This window comes from Myxine glutinosa, chromosome 8, assembly GCF_964187855.1.
Source record: "Myxine glutinosa chromosome 8, kmMyxGlut1.1, whole genome shotgun sequence".
In the NCBI taxonomy this organism is placed as follows: domain Eukaryota; kingdom Metazoa; phylum Chordata; class Myxini; order Myxiniformes; family Myxinidae; genus Myxine; species Myxine glutinosa.
The window spans coordinates 51093035-51108810 of record NC_136268.1 but is presented as its reverse complement, the minus strand read 5'-3'; the positions used below and the strand labels follow the sequence as shown (position 1 = coordinate 51108810).

At 44.0% G+C, this 15776-nt stretch overlaps 1 protein-coding gene across 3 annotated transcripts in view; it reads right to left on the bottom strand.

The window, feature by feature from the left end:
- LOC137432497 (core histone macro-H2A.1) overlaps nucleotides 1–15776 on the bottom strand; it is a 46380-nt gene that overhangs the window by 6585 nt on the left and 24019 nt on the right. For 2 of the 3 annotated variants that reach the window (XM_078783287.1, XM_078783288.1), the window contains exons 4-6: nucleotides 6171–6365; nucleotides 5904–5999; nucleotides 2776–2870 (exon numbers count right to left, since the gene is read on the bottom strand). In XM_078783287.1, coding sequence (XP_078639413.1) covers nucleotides 2776–2870; nucleotides 5904–5999; nucleotides 6171–6365 — 386 coding nt within the window. The remainder of the gene's footprint in view (nucleotides 1–2775; nucleotides 2871–5903; nucleotides 6000–6170; nucleotides 6366–15776) is intronic. The other variant, XM_078783289.1, reaches the window with a different exon arrangement.

Genomic DNA, 15776 nt, shown 5'->3' with positions numbered 1-15776 from the left:
CGGGGGAGAAAGGCCTTGGTAAGAGAGGTGACCAAGAACCCGATGGTCACTCTGGCTGAGCTCCAGAGATCCTGTGTGGAGATAGGACAAACTTCCAGAAGGACAACCATCACTGCAACACTCCACCGATCTGGGCTTTATGGCAGAGTGGCCAGACGGAAGCCAAACAGTTCAATATTGGTTTCATCAGATCACAGAATCTTGTTTCTCGCAGTCTGAGAGTCCTTTAGGTGTTTTTTTTGCAAACTCCAAGCGGGTTTTCATGTGTCTTTCACCGAGGAGAGGCTTCCGTCTGTTCCTAGAGACCAGCAATCAGATCAAAACGTCGTGGACTACTCACTACCGGTGTTTTGCTGCAGTATGACAATGCTCGGCCCCATACTGCCCACGCAACAGCTGCAACTATCGAGGACCTGCATTTTGAGTGTCTTCCTCATCCACCCGACTCGCCAGACCTCGCCCCTTCAGATTACCACATCTTTGGGCCACTTAAAGAGACGCTTGGTGGAACCACTTTCTGATACGACAAAGAGGTCCAAGAGGCGGTGCACGAATGGCTACACAAGCAGCCAAAATAATTTTTTTTCTGGACGAATCCACGCCTTCGTAAGGTGCTGGAAAAAAAATGCATTGAACACAATGGAGATTATGTTTGAAAATAAAACAGTTGTTACACACGTACATGCAATAAAGCAATTAACAAGTTGTGAAAAATATTTTAAGATTACTTATTGACTGGCCCTCGTGTGTGTATATATATACATATATAGTCACGTGAAAAAGTAAGTCCACCCCATGTAAAGTTTTGACTTTTTCAACATATTTCAACATACAGCTATTTGATCTTCATTTCAACAATATTGATAGATAAAGGTGATATAATATAACAAATATCATCAAACATTTACATTTTGTAGTCCATTGTATGATTTAAATAAACATAAATGCAAATTTCGCATGTGGAAAAAGTAAGTACACCCTTGGCTCTAATAGGTGGTATTGCCCCCTTTGGCACAAACAACCTCAAGTAGCCGTTTCTTATAACTGTCTACCAGTCTCTGCCATCGACTGGGAGAAATTTTTTGCCCACTCCTCCATGCAGAATTCTTTCAGCTGTGCGATGTTTGAGGGGTTTCTTGCATGCACAGCTCGTTTCAAATCCCCCCACAACATCTCGAAGGGATTTAGATCCGGGCTTTGACTTGGCCATTCCAGAACCCTCCATTTCTTTCTTTTCAGCCATTCCTTGGTGGATTTACTGGTATGTTTACGGTCATTGTCATGTTGCAAGGTCTACCTACGGTTGAGCTTCAACTTTCCGACAGATGGCCTCAGATTATCCTCAAGCACCCTCTGGTACAATGAAGAATTCATAGTGGTTTCTATGATGGTGAGTTGCCCAGGCCCTGATGCAGCAAAGCTGCCCCAAACCATAATATTTCCACCACCATGCTTTACAGTTGGTATCAGGTTCTTGTGGTCAAATGCTGTCTTTGGTTTTTGCCAAACATGTCTTCTGGTACTGTGGCCAAATAGCTCTACCTTTGACTCATCTGTCCAGAGCACATTGTTCCAGAAGTGCTGGTCTTTGCCTAGGTGTTCATTGGCAAACTTTAGTCTTGCCCTGATGTTCTTTCTGGACAGCAGTTTCCTCCTGGCACACCTCCCATGTAGATCAAATTTGTGCAGCCTCTTTCTAATGGTAGCCTCATGCACTTTGACATCAACAGTGGCAAGAGCTACCTTTAGGTCCCGTGATGACATTCTGGGGTTCTTAGAGACTTCTTTCAACATCTTGCAGTCTGCTCTCGGGCTGAACTTGCTGGGGCGGCCTGGCCTGAACAAGTTGGCAGTTGTTTGGAATCTTCTCCACTTGTAGATGACTTCCGGACGGTCGAATGATTGATTTCAAATTGTTTGGAGATCTTTTGAAATCCCTTCCCAGACTCGTAGGCATCTATAACCTTCTTTCTGAAGGCCTCAGAGAGCTATTTTGATCTAGGCATGGATTTTCTAGGATCTAGGATTTTCTGCTGCACACTTCAACAACAAAGAGCAAACCAAACTAAATGTCTGAGGTTTAAATAAGACAGGTTCCTGCAAGATCCTCTCCAACTATGTTCTAATCATTTGCTCCTGAGCTGGTGCATCTGATTCTAATTTTAGGTATTTGAAGTAGTGATAAATGTCGGGGTGTACTTACTTTTTCCACATGCGAAATTTGCACTTATGTTTATTTAAATTATACAATGGACTACAAAATGTAAATGTTTCATGATATTTGTTGTATTATATCACCTTTATCTCTCAATATTGTTGAAATGAAGATCAAATAGCTGTATGTTGAAATATGTTGAAAAAGTCAAAACTTTACATGGGGTGTACTTACTTTTTCACATGACTATGTGTGTGTATGTATATATGTATATATGTATATATGTATGTGCCTTCAGAAAGTATTCACAGCCCTTGACTTTTTTCACATTTTGTTGTGTTACAGCATGAACGTAAAATTTATTAAATTTAGATTTTTTGTCACTGATCTACACATAATACCCCATAATGTTTTTTTGCACGTTTTGTCACGATTTGTATTCCAAAAAAATTGTTGTACGTTTTGTCCTAATTCCTCACTGGCTTCTTTTATTTTCTGTTTTTTTAAGTTTTGGCTAAAGTGAGGAGAGGATACAGTGCTGTAAGAGGAAGATAGGCTGAAGGGGAGTGGTGGAGGATCCAAAATGATTGTCTGTACTATTATTGTCTTCAAAGCAACACTTGCCAACTTCTCCTGCTGTGGACAATGTGCTACTTGTGGGATGGACAATGGCATCACAGTTCATTGTAGAGATGTCCGTTTTCACCACCTCTAACTGCAACACACAGGAAATGCATTTTTAGTTCTATGTTTTTGAAAAAGTAAAGTTTTTACCGATCTAATATTTAGCGACCTGCTAGATTTGAAAGGAAGAGTTCTTGCTCAAAGTAAAATATTCACATACTTACACAGTGCTTTTTATCAACATATGGAATGTTTGCATTGGGGTGGCAGGTTAGCGTAGGCCCTAGAGGTATGCACACTCACCTTTCAACTGTCTACCCTGGGTCTGAATGCCGACCCAGCTATAAACTGCAACCCCCACAAGTGTCTACATCCCGAGGCTAACCAATCATGGGCCACAAGAGTATCAGCTCCTCGGGGGTTCCATCAATCACAACCCACACAGTTATACGAAACATGACAATGAGGGCCTCACTTATCACCGCACCCCATGAGTTCCACCTATCAGAGCCTCAGCATCCAACAAATCCTCACCTTCCACACACTTACGGATAGCTTCAGACAGTATCTCCCTTTGTTGATGGGGGGCATAAGACGTACCACATCCTTGTTTTTTTTCTTTATTGTTCCATTTGTCTTTCGGGTTTATTACCCTGCGCTCAAAAAGCGAAAAGCAGGGTTCGGCAATCGGTTGCGTACGTGTTGCATACGTGCGTGTCTGCATTTTTAAAATTAATTTTCTCAACAACCGTTGGTCCTATTGACACGAAATTTTACCATTGGAGCGCCTCCGCCTGTGGAATTCTTTTAATCTATAATTATGACGTCATAGGTCACGTGGTACAGACGCCATCTTGGAAAAACTTTACACCTCTATATCTCTGAAACTGCTCAATGGGAAAAAATTTAAACATGGCTCATTGTCAAGTACTCCCCATGGGGAATAACATATGTTAATGATGATGTCATCAGTGCCGTCATTATGGCGTAATAATTTGACAAGTATAACGCTTGATCGGATCAGTATGAAAAAAAATTCTGCAATTGTTAGTCCGACGGACACGAAATTTTGACCATTGGAGCACCTCCTCCTGTGGAATATTTTAATGATAATTATGACATCATAGGTCACGTGGTACAGGCGCCATCTTGGAAAAACGTTGCACCTCTCTATCTCCGAAACCCCTCCATGTAAAAATTGAAATGTGGCTCAGAGTAAAGTACTCCGCATGGGAATAAGTGTTGTTAACGATGATGTCATTGGTTCCTTAATTATGACGTCATAATTCGACAGGGACAATGCTTAGTCTGATCAGTTTGAAATTTATTGAGCGTGATCTACGCAACAATTATATTAGAGAATATAAATTTATAATGTCATCCCTCACGTGGTCTGGCAGCCATATTGGATCAAAGAAAAAACCCTTCAAAAACAGAAGATTTGGCTCATACCAAGTCGACTACGCAGGGTATTCTATGAATACCATCTCGTTTCCATAAGTGTTTGATTTCTGTTTGATAACCTTTGCTCTTTCTGGGGTATAATTGTATGTTTTTTATTTTCTGTGGAATATAGTGCTTAAATTAATCAACATATACACTGCGCTTTAGAATGACAGTACCCACTTAATATAGATGCACATAGAAGTGCATGTGCACATACACACACGCACACATTATCAGAATCAAGTTGGATGATTTCTCAGCAATTCACTTGAACATAATTAAAATCACTGTACAACAACAACATGCATTTTAAGGCCATTTTCCCTGCTAGAGCGGGGGTTAGCCTTGTGGTCCCCATGACAATCTTCTCCATCTTGCCCTATTTTCTGCATCTCTCCTTGTTAACCCCCTTGCCCGCATTTCTTCTTCCACCATCTTTGGCCAAGTCTTTCTCGGTCTTCCCCGTCCTCTACTTCCTTCTACATTCATTTCCATCACTCTTCTCAACCAGTCACTTTCATCCTTCCTCAACACATGACCAAACCATCTCAACCTGTTCCTCTTCACAACATCAATCACAGGCTCTATTCCCATCAATTTTCGCAATTCATCATTTGTCTTCCTCTCTCTCAACGATACTCTGCACATCCATCGAACCATTCGCATTTCCACCCTTTCCAACCTTCGTTGCTGCTCTACGTTCATTACCCATGTCTCGCTCCCATAAATCACAACACTTCTCACACATGCAGCATACACCTTTCCCTTCAGCTTCAACGACACTCCCCTCCTCATCAGCACACCACTCAGTTCCCGAAACTTCTTCCATGCACATCTCACTCTAGCAACCGTTGCCGAGTCTGATCCACCTTCTCCATTCAGCATGTCTCCGAGGTAGCAAAATGTTTTCACACCTTCCAGCTTCACGCCGTCTCCAAGATCCAACTCAACATTTCCTCCATCTGCAGCTCCCTCTATGCACACCTTACATTTGAATGTAGCTGCCACACTGGTTAATGATGCTCTCAGACCACTACATTTTTGATCAACCCACTCAGCGCACATTGTACATTGAATGGAGTTCACTCCGACACCCTTCCTGCACACAGCACAGGGCCACTTCCCAGTTCTTTCCACCTCACCACATGCTTTACCACTTGCCATCACCTTCGTCTTTCCGATATTCACCTTCAGACCTTTTGTCTCCATACATTCCTTCCACTTGTTCATCTTTTCCTTCAGTCCATCCATACTTTCCGCAATCAACACCAGATCATCTGCATACAACAACTCCCACGGTAAACCCTCCTTTACGTTCTGAGGCAGCACCTCCATCACAGCAACAAATAGTAGTTGACTTAGTACCGACCCCTGATGCACTCCCACCTTCACCTCAAACTCACCACTGTTCCCGTCCTTCGTCCTTACAGCTGTGCGCGCTCTTTTGTACATTGCCATCACTACTCTGATCAACCATTCCTCCACACCTAACTTCCTCATTGCCCATGTCAATACTTTGCGTGGAACCCTATTGAATGCTTTCTCCAGATCAACAAACCCAAGAAAGAACTTCTTCCTCTTCTCCATCTACTTCTCCTGCAACTGCCTCATTAAAATCACAGTACAGATATTTTTTTTTAAATAATTCTGCAGCTGTTTTATGTCGCCCAACACATACCTTTTGACCAAGGAAGAGAGTTTTTGTTGAGAGGACAGTGAATCCATCATTCGCATTCGAGCCTTGGGCAATGGTTGCCTTTCCTTTGCCTTGGTTCTGTAAAATAAAGCTCAGGTGAGCAGAAGTCAGGTGAGGTAATACATAGGAAGGTATCGTGCTACAGAATTTAGTAAACAGATTTGACATCTTTAACAACCTTATAGAGTGCTGAACATACATCCCTGCCATGAGGGTTTCAAAGGTCTTTAGAAAACAAATGGTTCGTACCTTTGCAACTACTTTCTTGGTGGTGGTGGCTTTATGGAGAGGTTTTAAAATTCGGCGATGCAAAGGTGCTGGATTTCGGTGGTGCTGTGCAGATGAAGAGTCCACTTTATTCTTGTTTTTGAACACATGTGGAAATAATTCCGGGTGGAGCCTGGGAAGCACACCCCCGTTGGGGATCGTGACACCACGCAAAAGCTGCGGATGGCAGACATATGGCTGACTGACAAATAAACGTGTTGAATAAGTCTCATTTATACGTGTGGTCTAATATTCACCTTGCTTTAATGACACCATCTATGAGATCCTTTCTCAAAATGTATGGATTATCTGCTGTGTCCCCAACCCAGTTCTCTCTTTCTAATCTGTGGAGATTTTGATTGCCGCAGTGCCAGTGATTGTCACTCTTTGTTAGATTTAGTTACACCAAACTTCCCCTCAAGCCAGTCCTGCTCCTCCTCCACCACTCATTGCATTTCTGATTATATATTTACTTGTGAAAGGTTTTTTTCTACTTGATGATATTCAGAAAGCCATCAAATTTATGTTCAACAATCCATCAAAGCAGGTTGCTCTGGTTGAATTCCACCACATCCCTCACAGAACCTTCCATTACCGTATTGACTCTTGTCATCAGCACTTCCAGGAATTCCAACCTCAGCCAAATGCTTTCTCTCCTTCACCAGTTCATCTATCTGTAGCTCCAACTGTCTTTTTCAAAATACCGAGACCCTGGTTAACTGTGGTGAATGTGGTGAATGTGGTGAATCAAAAACAAAAATAGCCCCGAGGGGGGCAACGGTCATCTCTTGATCGAGTAGAAGGGCCGCATCGGGTTTCAGAGCAATCGGTTGGCAAATAAGGGATGAGTAGCGATCTGAAGTTTGGCCGGTAACCCCCTTCTCCTCCCTGACCACCCCAGAGCACCCATGATCCAAAATCGAAAAATACGAAATTGGAAAATGGAAGACTGAGATATCCTGCAGACCATCGAGTAGAAGGGCCACATCGGGTTTCAGAGCAATCGGTTGGTAAATAAGGGACGAGTAGGGATCTGAAGTTTGGGGGGTAACCTTCCCCTGCCACCAACATGCCTGGGAAGCCCCCATGATCTGAAAATCGAAGCATGAGGGATTGTGTGGGTTATCAAGTAGAATGGCTGTAACTGGGTTTCAGAGCAATCCATTATCCCCATAACCCCCATATAGTCAGGTTCACTATGTTTTTTCGTTCAAAATTTTGGTAGATTAGCAAAACTATACATTTCTGGAATATTCAGAGCATGAGGAATCCAAAAATTAATGTTTACATTTGCGTAGACACCTTTGCGAAAATGACACTCAGGACAGTGATGAAGATCTGTAAAAGCATATTCCTGAACGGTATAGACCTCGTAGATCCTGTGTATAGGACTTATAGTTCAATCTGATACTACCTATAACTTCCTATAACAACCTATAACTTCAAAGGACTTGCAATATCATGTATTATGTAATGCAGTTATATCACAAATATAAAGACAATGGTTTTCAATTACCTTTGTTTGTTGCTTTTCTATAACTCTGAGCACTATTTTGAGGCCTTTATAGGATTCCTTGACCCAGAAAACATAGGATTAGCATATTTAATTAAGTCTCTAGGTTGACTAGAAGCCGAGATCGCGCAAAATATGTATTTTATGGCGGCCATTTTCAAAATCCAAAATGGCGGCCATGCAGGTGTCTGTGCAAATGCCAACATTGATTTTCAGATTCTCCAGGCTCTGAAGATTCCAAAAATGTACAGGTTTGCTAATCCCAAAATTTTGAAAGAAATTATATTCGTTAACATAGTGAACCTGACTATCTTCATCACTGTCCTGAGTGTCATTTTCGCAAAGGTGTCTACGCAAATGTAAACATTAATTTTTGGATTCCTCATGCTCTGAATATTCCAAAAATGTATAGTTTTGCTAATCTACCAAAATTTTGAACAAAATTATATTTGTTAACATAGTGAACCTGACTAATAATCCGAAATCTAAAAATCGAAGCCAGAGCATTTGTGCGGCCTGCTGTCTTGTATTCATATGTCAAGTTTCAGAACAATCAGCCAGGTGAGAAGGGAAGAGTAGCAAAAATAGCAAATAAATAGCACCGCAAAGTGGGCGTAACCCCTCAGCCCATGCATGGTGGAAACCAATTTCAAGATGGCTGCCATGGCGGCCATATTGAAAATGGTAGGGCGCCCATTTTCGAAAGGCACCTTCCTCTACTCAATCCCAACACACACTGCAAACATGGATTTAATCAGACAAGCCGTTCTGCTCGAAATTGACGGAAACCAATTTCAAGATGGCTGCCGTGGCGGCCATATTGAAAATCGCAGGACGTCCATTTTCGAAAGGAACCTTCCTCTACTCAACCCCAACACACACTGCAAAAATGGATTTAATCGGACAAGCAGTTCTGCTCGAAATTGATGGAAACCAAAAGTTGACGGACGCCCGGATGGCTGCCGTGGCGGCCATATTTAAAATCGCAGCGCGCCCATTTTCGAAAGGAACCTTCCTCTACTCAACCCCAACACACACTGAAAAAATGGATTTAATCGGAAAAGCTGTTCTCCTTGAAATTGACGGAAACCAAAAGTTGATGGACGCCCGGACGACGCCCGTGACAATACCCCTGAGCCCAATTTGAGCTGAGGGGTGAAAAGTAACAGACGGACAGATGGACAGACATCCGGACATAACGAGCCATCTTATAAGTTCATCTCTTCGAGAATCGGGATGAGATGACCTAAAAAGGAGCGTGTGCTGTCCAACTGGAAAGCAAACGAAATGATCAGAAATTAAAGTCCCTCCACGTAGCCCACAATCGGTGTTTATCAGTCCGCTTATTAGCCTAAGTCCAAACTCAAGCTCACCTGTGGTCAAATCTCTCAAGTCAAGGCTTCCATAAAGTACACGTGTCACACTTTTTACCTTCACTCCTAAAGGATGGAGTTATGTTGGACACTGCTCTGGAAAAATCAGAATATCTTTATACCGTCTTTACTGAAAAAGACAATGTTCCCAATACCTCACTTACTGTGTCCACGCTTTCCATCATCACAGGTTTCTCTTTGTGGCATGTGCAGGACATCTCTCTCACTAAGCTTGAGAAGATCCTCGTCAATCTTGACACCACCCCTGCAACTAGATGGACTGGTCAGACTTCTCTACATCATAACCGATGTCATGGAATCTCTCATTGCTGCAGACCTCCAGCATTCACACTTCTCCAACTTTCTGATTTCTGATCACCTGTTCATTGTTCACGCTCGATATTATATCCTGAACATGCTGCCTATTTTAACTTAATAAAGGATGAATGCATTAAATCCCAAACAAGAAATCAGAGCAATCTTTCTTGACATCTCTCAAGCTTTAAATTCTGTCTGATACCCAGCCTTACCTTCCAGCTGTTTGCTAATGGTATTCCAGGGCTCCTCCTTAAATGGCTATCCAACTTTGTGTGTGCGGAATCATTCAGTTGTTCTTGACGACATTCTGCCTTTTTATCTCCCTCTTGAGGTTGGTGTCCCACAAAGCCAAAATATTGGACTGACCTTATTCGTGATGTACATCAATGACCTCTTCACTTCCCTGGAAAATGCATTGTACCATTTTGCTAATGACTACCACATTGTGCAGAACAGTACCCCACACTTCTAATAGTAATAGGCAGACTGACACAGAGTCCATCGCTTCATATCAGGAAAAAAAATGTTGGTCAGCTGCCTGGGACGTGTCTTTCAGTGCAGGAAAATTCCATGCTCTCACTCTTCTACAGGCGGAGGCGCTCCTATGGTAAAATTTCGTGTCAATCGGACCAACGGTTGTTGAGAAAATTATTTTTTTTAACTGTAGTTTGGGGAAGGCCCTTTCCTGTTTCAGCATGACAATTCCCCCATGCACAAAGCGAAGTCGATACAGAAATGGTTTGTCGAGATGGGTGTGGAAGAACTTGACTGGCCTGCACAGAGCCCTCACCTCAACCCCATCGAACACCTTTGGGATGAATTGGAACGCCGACTGTGAGCCAGGCCTAATCACCCAACACCAGTGCCTGACCTCACTAATGCTCTTGTGGTTGAATGGAAGCAAATCCCCGCAGCAATGTTCCAACATCTCGTGGAAAGTCTTCCCAGAAGAGTGGAGACTGTTATAGCAGCAAAGGGGGGTCCAACTCCATATTATTGCCCATTATTTTGGAATGAGATGTTCAACTAGCACATACGGGTGCGATGTTCAGGTATCCACATACTTTTGGCCATGTAGAGTATGTGGATACATCAACACCCCATATTTTACCAGAGCCTTCTCAATTCCTGGAAAGGACTTTCCGTGAGCCGCAAAGTGGACACATACTCCCCAGGGATGTTTGAAGTTGAACCTCTGTTTTTCAATCCTCCCTTCCCTGATGTAGTCGGGCCAAAAATAATGGCACCCTTGCACTTTTTTCAAATAATTCACAATTTTCTCAAAAAATAAGTTGAAGTTGACAAAAGTATTTGGTCTCCACAATTCTTTATTTCACTGTTAATATTACAGAGCCTTTGTTATTGATTCAGAACTTAATATATCCTTTTAAATCAGAAAATAAAAAGAAATGGCATTGACAAAATTATTGACACCCTAGACTTAATATTTGGTAGCACAACCTTTGGAAAAAAATAACTGCAGTCAAGCACTTCCTACAGCCATGAATGATCTTCTTACACCTCTATACTGGCAGTTTGTCCCACTCTTCTTGTGCAAACTACTCCGGTTCTCCCAGATTTGAAGGGTGCCTTCTCCCAACTGCTGTTTTCAGATCTCCCCACAGGTATTCAATGGGATTTAGATCTGGACTCATTGCTGGCCACTTCAGAACAGTCCAGCGTTTTGTCTTGAACCATTCCTGGGTGCTTTTTGAAGTGTGTTTGGGGTCGTTGTCCTGCTACAAGACCATGATCTTCGACGGAGACCCAGCTTTCTGACACAGGGTTAAACATTGTGCTACAAAATGCCTTGGTAATCTGATTTCATGATGCCATGCACACATTCAAGGCACCCAGAGCCAGAGGCAGCACAGCAACCCCAAACCATCACTGAACCTCCTCCATGTTTGACTGTAGGGAAGGTGTTCTTTTCTTCGAAGGCTTCATTTTGTTTTCTGTAAACATAGAGATGATGTGCTTTACAAAAAAGCTCTAATTTGGTCTAATCTGTCGACAGAACATTCTCCCAGAAGGATTTTGGCTTGTTCATGTATGTTTTGGCAAACTCCATTCGGGCTTTCTTATGTCTCTCTCTCAGCAGTGGGGTCCTCCTGCGTCTCCTACCATAGAACCCCCTTTCATCGAGTTGGCGACGGATGGTGCGAGTTGAAACTGTCGTACCTTGTGTCTGAAGGTCAGCTTGAATCTGTTTGGCAGTTAATTGAGGTGCTTTCTCCACCATTCAAACAATCCTTCGCTGCAATCTTCGATTAAGTTTTCTCTTGCGGCCACGTCCAGGGAGGTTGGCTACAGTGCCCTGGACCTTAAACTTCCTGATACCATTGCGTACGGTGGACACGGGATCATCAAGGTCTCTGGAGATGGACTTGTAGGCTTGAAATTGTCCATGCTTGGCTACAATCTTGTGTCTGACCTCCTCAGACAATTCTCTGGTTGTCTTTCTTTTCTCCATGCTCATTGCGGTACACACAGTGACATAAAACACCAGAATGACTCCTTTTCTCTATTCACACTGGTTGAATGAGTGATTTTTATATTGCAGGCACCTGCAACTCATCACAGGTGAGTTCATTTCCAAAGTAAAGGAGAATCACCTGTTTGAAATCTAATTAGTTCTAACAACTTCTAAAAGGTGCCAATAATATTGCCCGGGCCATTTTAGGATTTCTGTATGGAATAAGCTAAGATTTCGTAATTTTTTCAGCTTTTTTTGTTTTGTTCCACCACAAACCAAAGAAATACATTTGTGGATACCAAAATATTTTTTTAATTTCAACAATTTTCTGGAAGAAATGGTGCATTATTTGAAAAAAGTGTAAGGGTGCCAATATTTTTGGCCACAACTGTATTCAGGAGCTGTGATTTGTGCCAATGCTTCATTGATGCAGGCATAAACAAAGTATGGCATTTACGGCCAATTTCCCATGTAGGGTGGAAGACTGTGGTGGAAATTTCAAATATAACAGCAATTCAGTCCAAGAGGACAATCGGGTTAATAATGAGAAAAGTAATACAAAAAGGTCATCAGCCACAGCTATTATGGATTCGGCATACAAATGGACATCCCGAGGAGTCCTATTTCCCGAAACTGATTTTTGACTGCTCTCCCAAAGAACTTCCACTTGTTAGCACAGGGACAAATGAATTACATGCTGCGAGCAGCAAGAGCCTGTATAAGTGTTGTTTATAATAATAATAATAATTCATTTATTTTGTATAGCGCTTTTCATGAAGCCCAAAGGCGCTTTGACAGAGTGCAAAACATAATGCATAACAAAACATGAAAACAACAATTGCAAAAAGACAAGAATCAATAGGGAAATATTTAAAGCAAAAGGAGGGAGAAGGAGAAGTGATAGTCAGGGGATAAATGTTGTGGGTTGAATGTTGAATGCAGTGCTGAACAGGTGGGTCTTTAGTGATGTTTTGAATGTGGTGAGTGAGGAGAAGTCTCTGATGGTGTGAGGTAGTGAGTTCCAGAGGGTGGGAGCAGCGATGGAGAAGGCCCTGTCCCCCCAGGATCTGAATTTGGTCCGGATGGGGGGGGGGGGGGTCAGGAGGTTGGTACCAGCAGAGCGGAGGTTGTGGGTGGGAGTGTGTCTGGAGAGGAGGTCAGCCAGGTAGGATGGGGCCAGGTTATGGAGGGCTTTGTAGGTCAAGAGGAGGATTTTGTACTGGATTCTCTGGGAGATGGGGAGCCAGTGAAGCTTGTAAAGGACGGGGGTGATGCGGTCACGGGTCCGGGAATGGGTGAGTAGACGGGCAGCGGAGTTCTGAATGTATTGGAGTTTATTGGTGATTGTTGAGGGTGAACCATAGAGGAGGCTATTGCAGTAGTCCAGACGGGAGGTGATGAAGGCGTGGATGAGGGTTTCTGCAGCCGTGGAGGAGAGGGATGAGCGGAGACGGGCGATGTTTTTCAGGTGAAAGAAGGCTGTCTTTGTGATCTGTTTAGTGTATTTGTCGAAGGAGAGGGTTTGGTCAAAGATGACGCCAAGATTCCGGATGAGAGGGGAGGTGGGTACTGGGATACCGTCGATGTTGAGGGCAAAGTTATGGGTGGATTTTGTGAGCGTTTTTGGGCCAATGATGATTATTTCAGATTTATCACAGTTAAGTTTGAGGAAGTTGATTTGAAGCCAGGATTTTATTTCAGAGATGCAGTTTGTCAGGATAGAGTGGGTGTCGGTGGAGACGGCCTTGGTGGAGATGAAAAGCTGGATGTCATCGGCGAAGCAGTGGAATTGGAGACCATGACGGCGGATTAAGTGACCGAGGGGGGACAGGTAAAGGATGAAGAGGAGGGGGCCAAGAACTGAACCTTGGGGGACACCTTGGGGGAGGGGAGCAGTGGGGGATTGGCAGTTATTGATGGAGATGAACTGGCGTCTATCAGAGAGGTATGATTTAATCCAAGAGAGGGCAGTGCCGGTAACGTTAAAGGTGGATTCAAGTCGGGTGAGGAGGATGGTGTGATCGATGGTGTCAAAGGCAGCGCTGAGGTCGAGGAGGACGAGAATGTTGAGGTTGCCAGCGTCAGAGGAGAGGAGAAGGTCGTTGGTGATTTTGAGGACAGCAGTTTCAGTACTGTGGTTGGAGCGGAATCCGGATTGGAATGTTTCATACAGGTTATTGGCAGAGAGGTGATGTTTGAGTTGAGCGGCTACAGCGCGTTCCAAAACTTTTGACAGAAAGGGTAGGTTGGAGATGGGTCTGAAGTTATTTAGGGTGTCAGGGTTTAGACCAGGTTTTTTTAGAATGGGGGTAACAGCAGCAATTTTGAGGGATGGTGGGACGATGCCTGTAGACAGGGAGGAGTTTATTGTTGCAATGATAAGTGGAGAGAGAGCAGGGAGGGAGGCCTTGACAAAGCTGGAGGGGATGGGGTCAAGAGTGCAGGTGGCAGTTTTCATTCCTATGAGGAGTTCAGAGAGGTCAGTAGGGGAGACCGGGGAGAATTGAGACAGGGGAAGGCAGGATAAGGGGGGGCAGGTGGTTGGAGGGGGAGCGGGTGCGGCGGTGGTCAAGCTGTTGTAGATATTGTCAATTTTGCGTTGGAAGAAAGAAAGGAAGGAGTTGCAGTTGTCTACTGTGAATGACTGGGTGGTGGTGTCCAGGGGGCGGAGGAGTTTGTTTATTGTCGAGAAGAGTGCTTTTGGGTTTCCGGAGCCAGAGTGGATAATTTGAGAGTAGTAGGCGGAGCGGGCGTGGGTAGAGGGCATCTTTGTAGTGTTGTAGGTGGTCCTTGTAGGCTTGGGAGTGAACTGTGAGACCTGTTTTATTGCGGAGTCTTTCAAGTTGGCGAGCACGAGTTTTCATCAGGCGGAGTTCAGGGGTAAACCAGGGAGCAGAATGGGTGAAAGAAACTGTTTTGGTTTTTACAGGCGCAAGCTGGTCAAGGCAGGAGGAGAGAGTGTGGTTGTAGTAGTCAGTGAGGTCGGAAGGGGTGTGGAGGTCAATGAAGGGAGAAGTGGACATTTTTTCAGAGAGGGTGGATGAGAATGAGGTAGGTGAAAGAGCGTTTAGCTTACGGAAGTTGATAGTGCGATAATGTCTTGGTGTTGGGGTGGGGATGTTGATGGTCATAGTGATGGCTAAGTGGTCAGAGAGGGTGAGGTCGGAGCCAGAGAGATGGTGCAAAATTAATCCAGTGGAGCAGACAAGGTCCAAAATGTGACCATGGATATGCGTAGGAAAGTTGACATGTTGAGTGAGGTTAAAGCAGGTGAGTAAATCAGTGAAGTCAGTGGTTATTGTGGAGTCAGTGGAGTCCATGTGGATATTGAAATCACCAAGGAGGAGGATTGAGGGGGAGAGGGAACATAGCTGGGTCAGAAAGTAGGAGAAGTCAGACAGGAATAATGGGTGTGGTTTGGGAGGGCGGTAGACGACAGCCATGACTGACTGCGTGGGACCAGAGAGTTTAAAAGCCAGGTGTTCAAAGGATGAGGATGAGGCGATGGGGATGAGGCTGGTCCTGATGTCTTGACGGTGGATAACGGCAATTACACCACCTCGGCCCTCCGAGCGTGGTTTCTTGACGTAGGAATATCCATTGGGTGTGGTGAGGTTGAGCGTGTAGTAGTCCAGAGGTTGTTGCCAGGTTTCGGTGAGACAGAGAAAGTCCAGTTTGTTATCCAGGATGAAGTCGTTGAGGATGAGGCATTTGTTGTTGAGGGACCGGGTGTTAAACAGGGTGAGCTTGATGTTGTTTTGAACAGCGGGGATGAATTCAGGTGATTTAGCCAAGGTTCGCAGGCAGGAGGTGCGATTTTGTGCGTTGCCGTGACCAGGTGCGCTGGGACGATGAGTGGGAGTGCACTGAGCCGACCAGAGGACGGGGATGGAGTGACCTGATTGTAC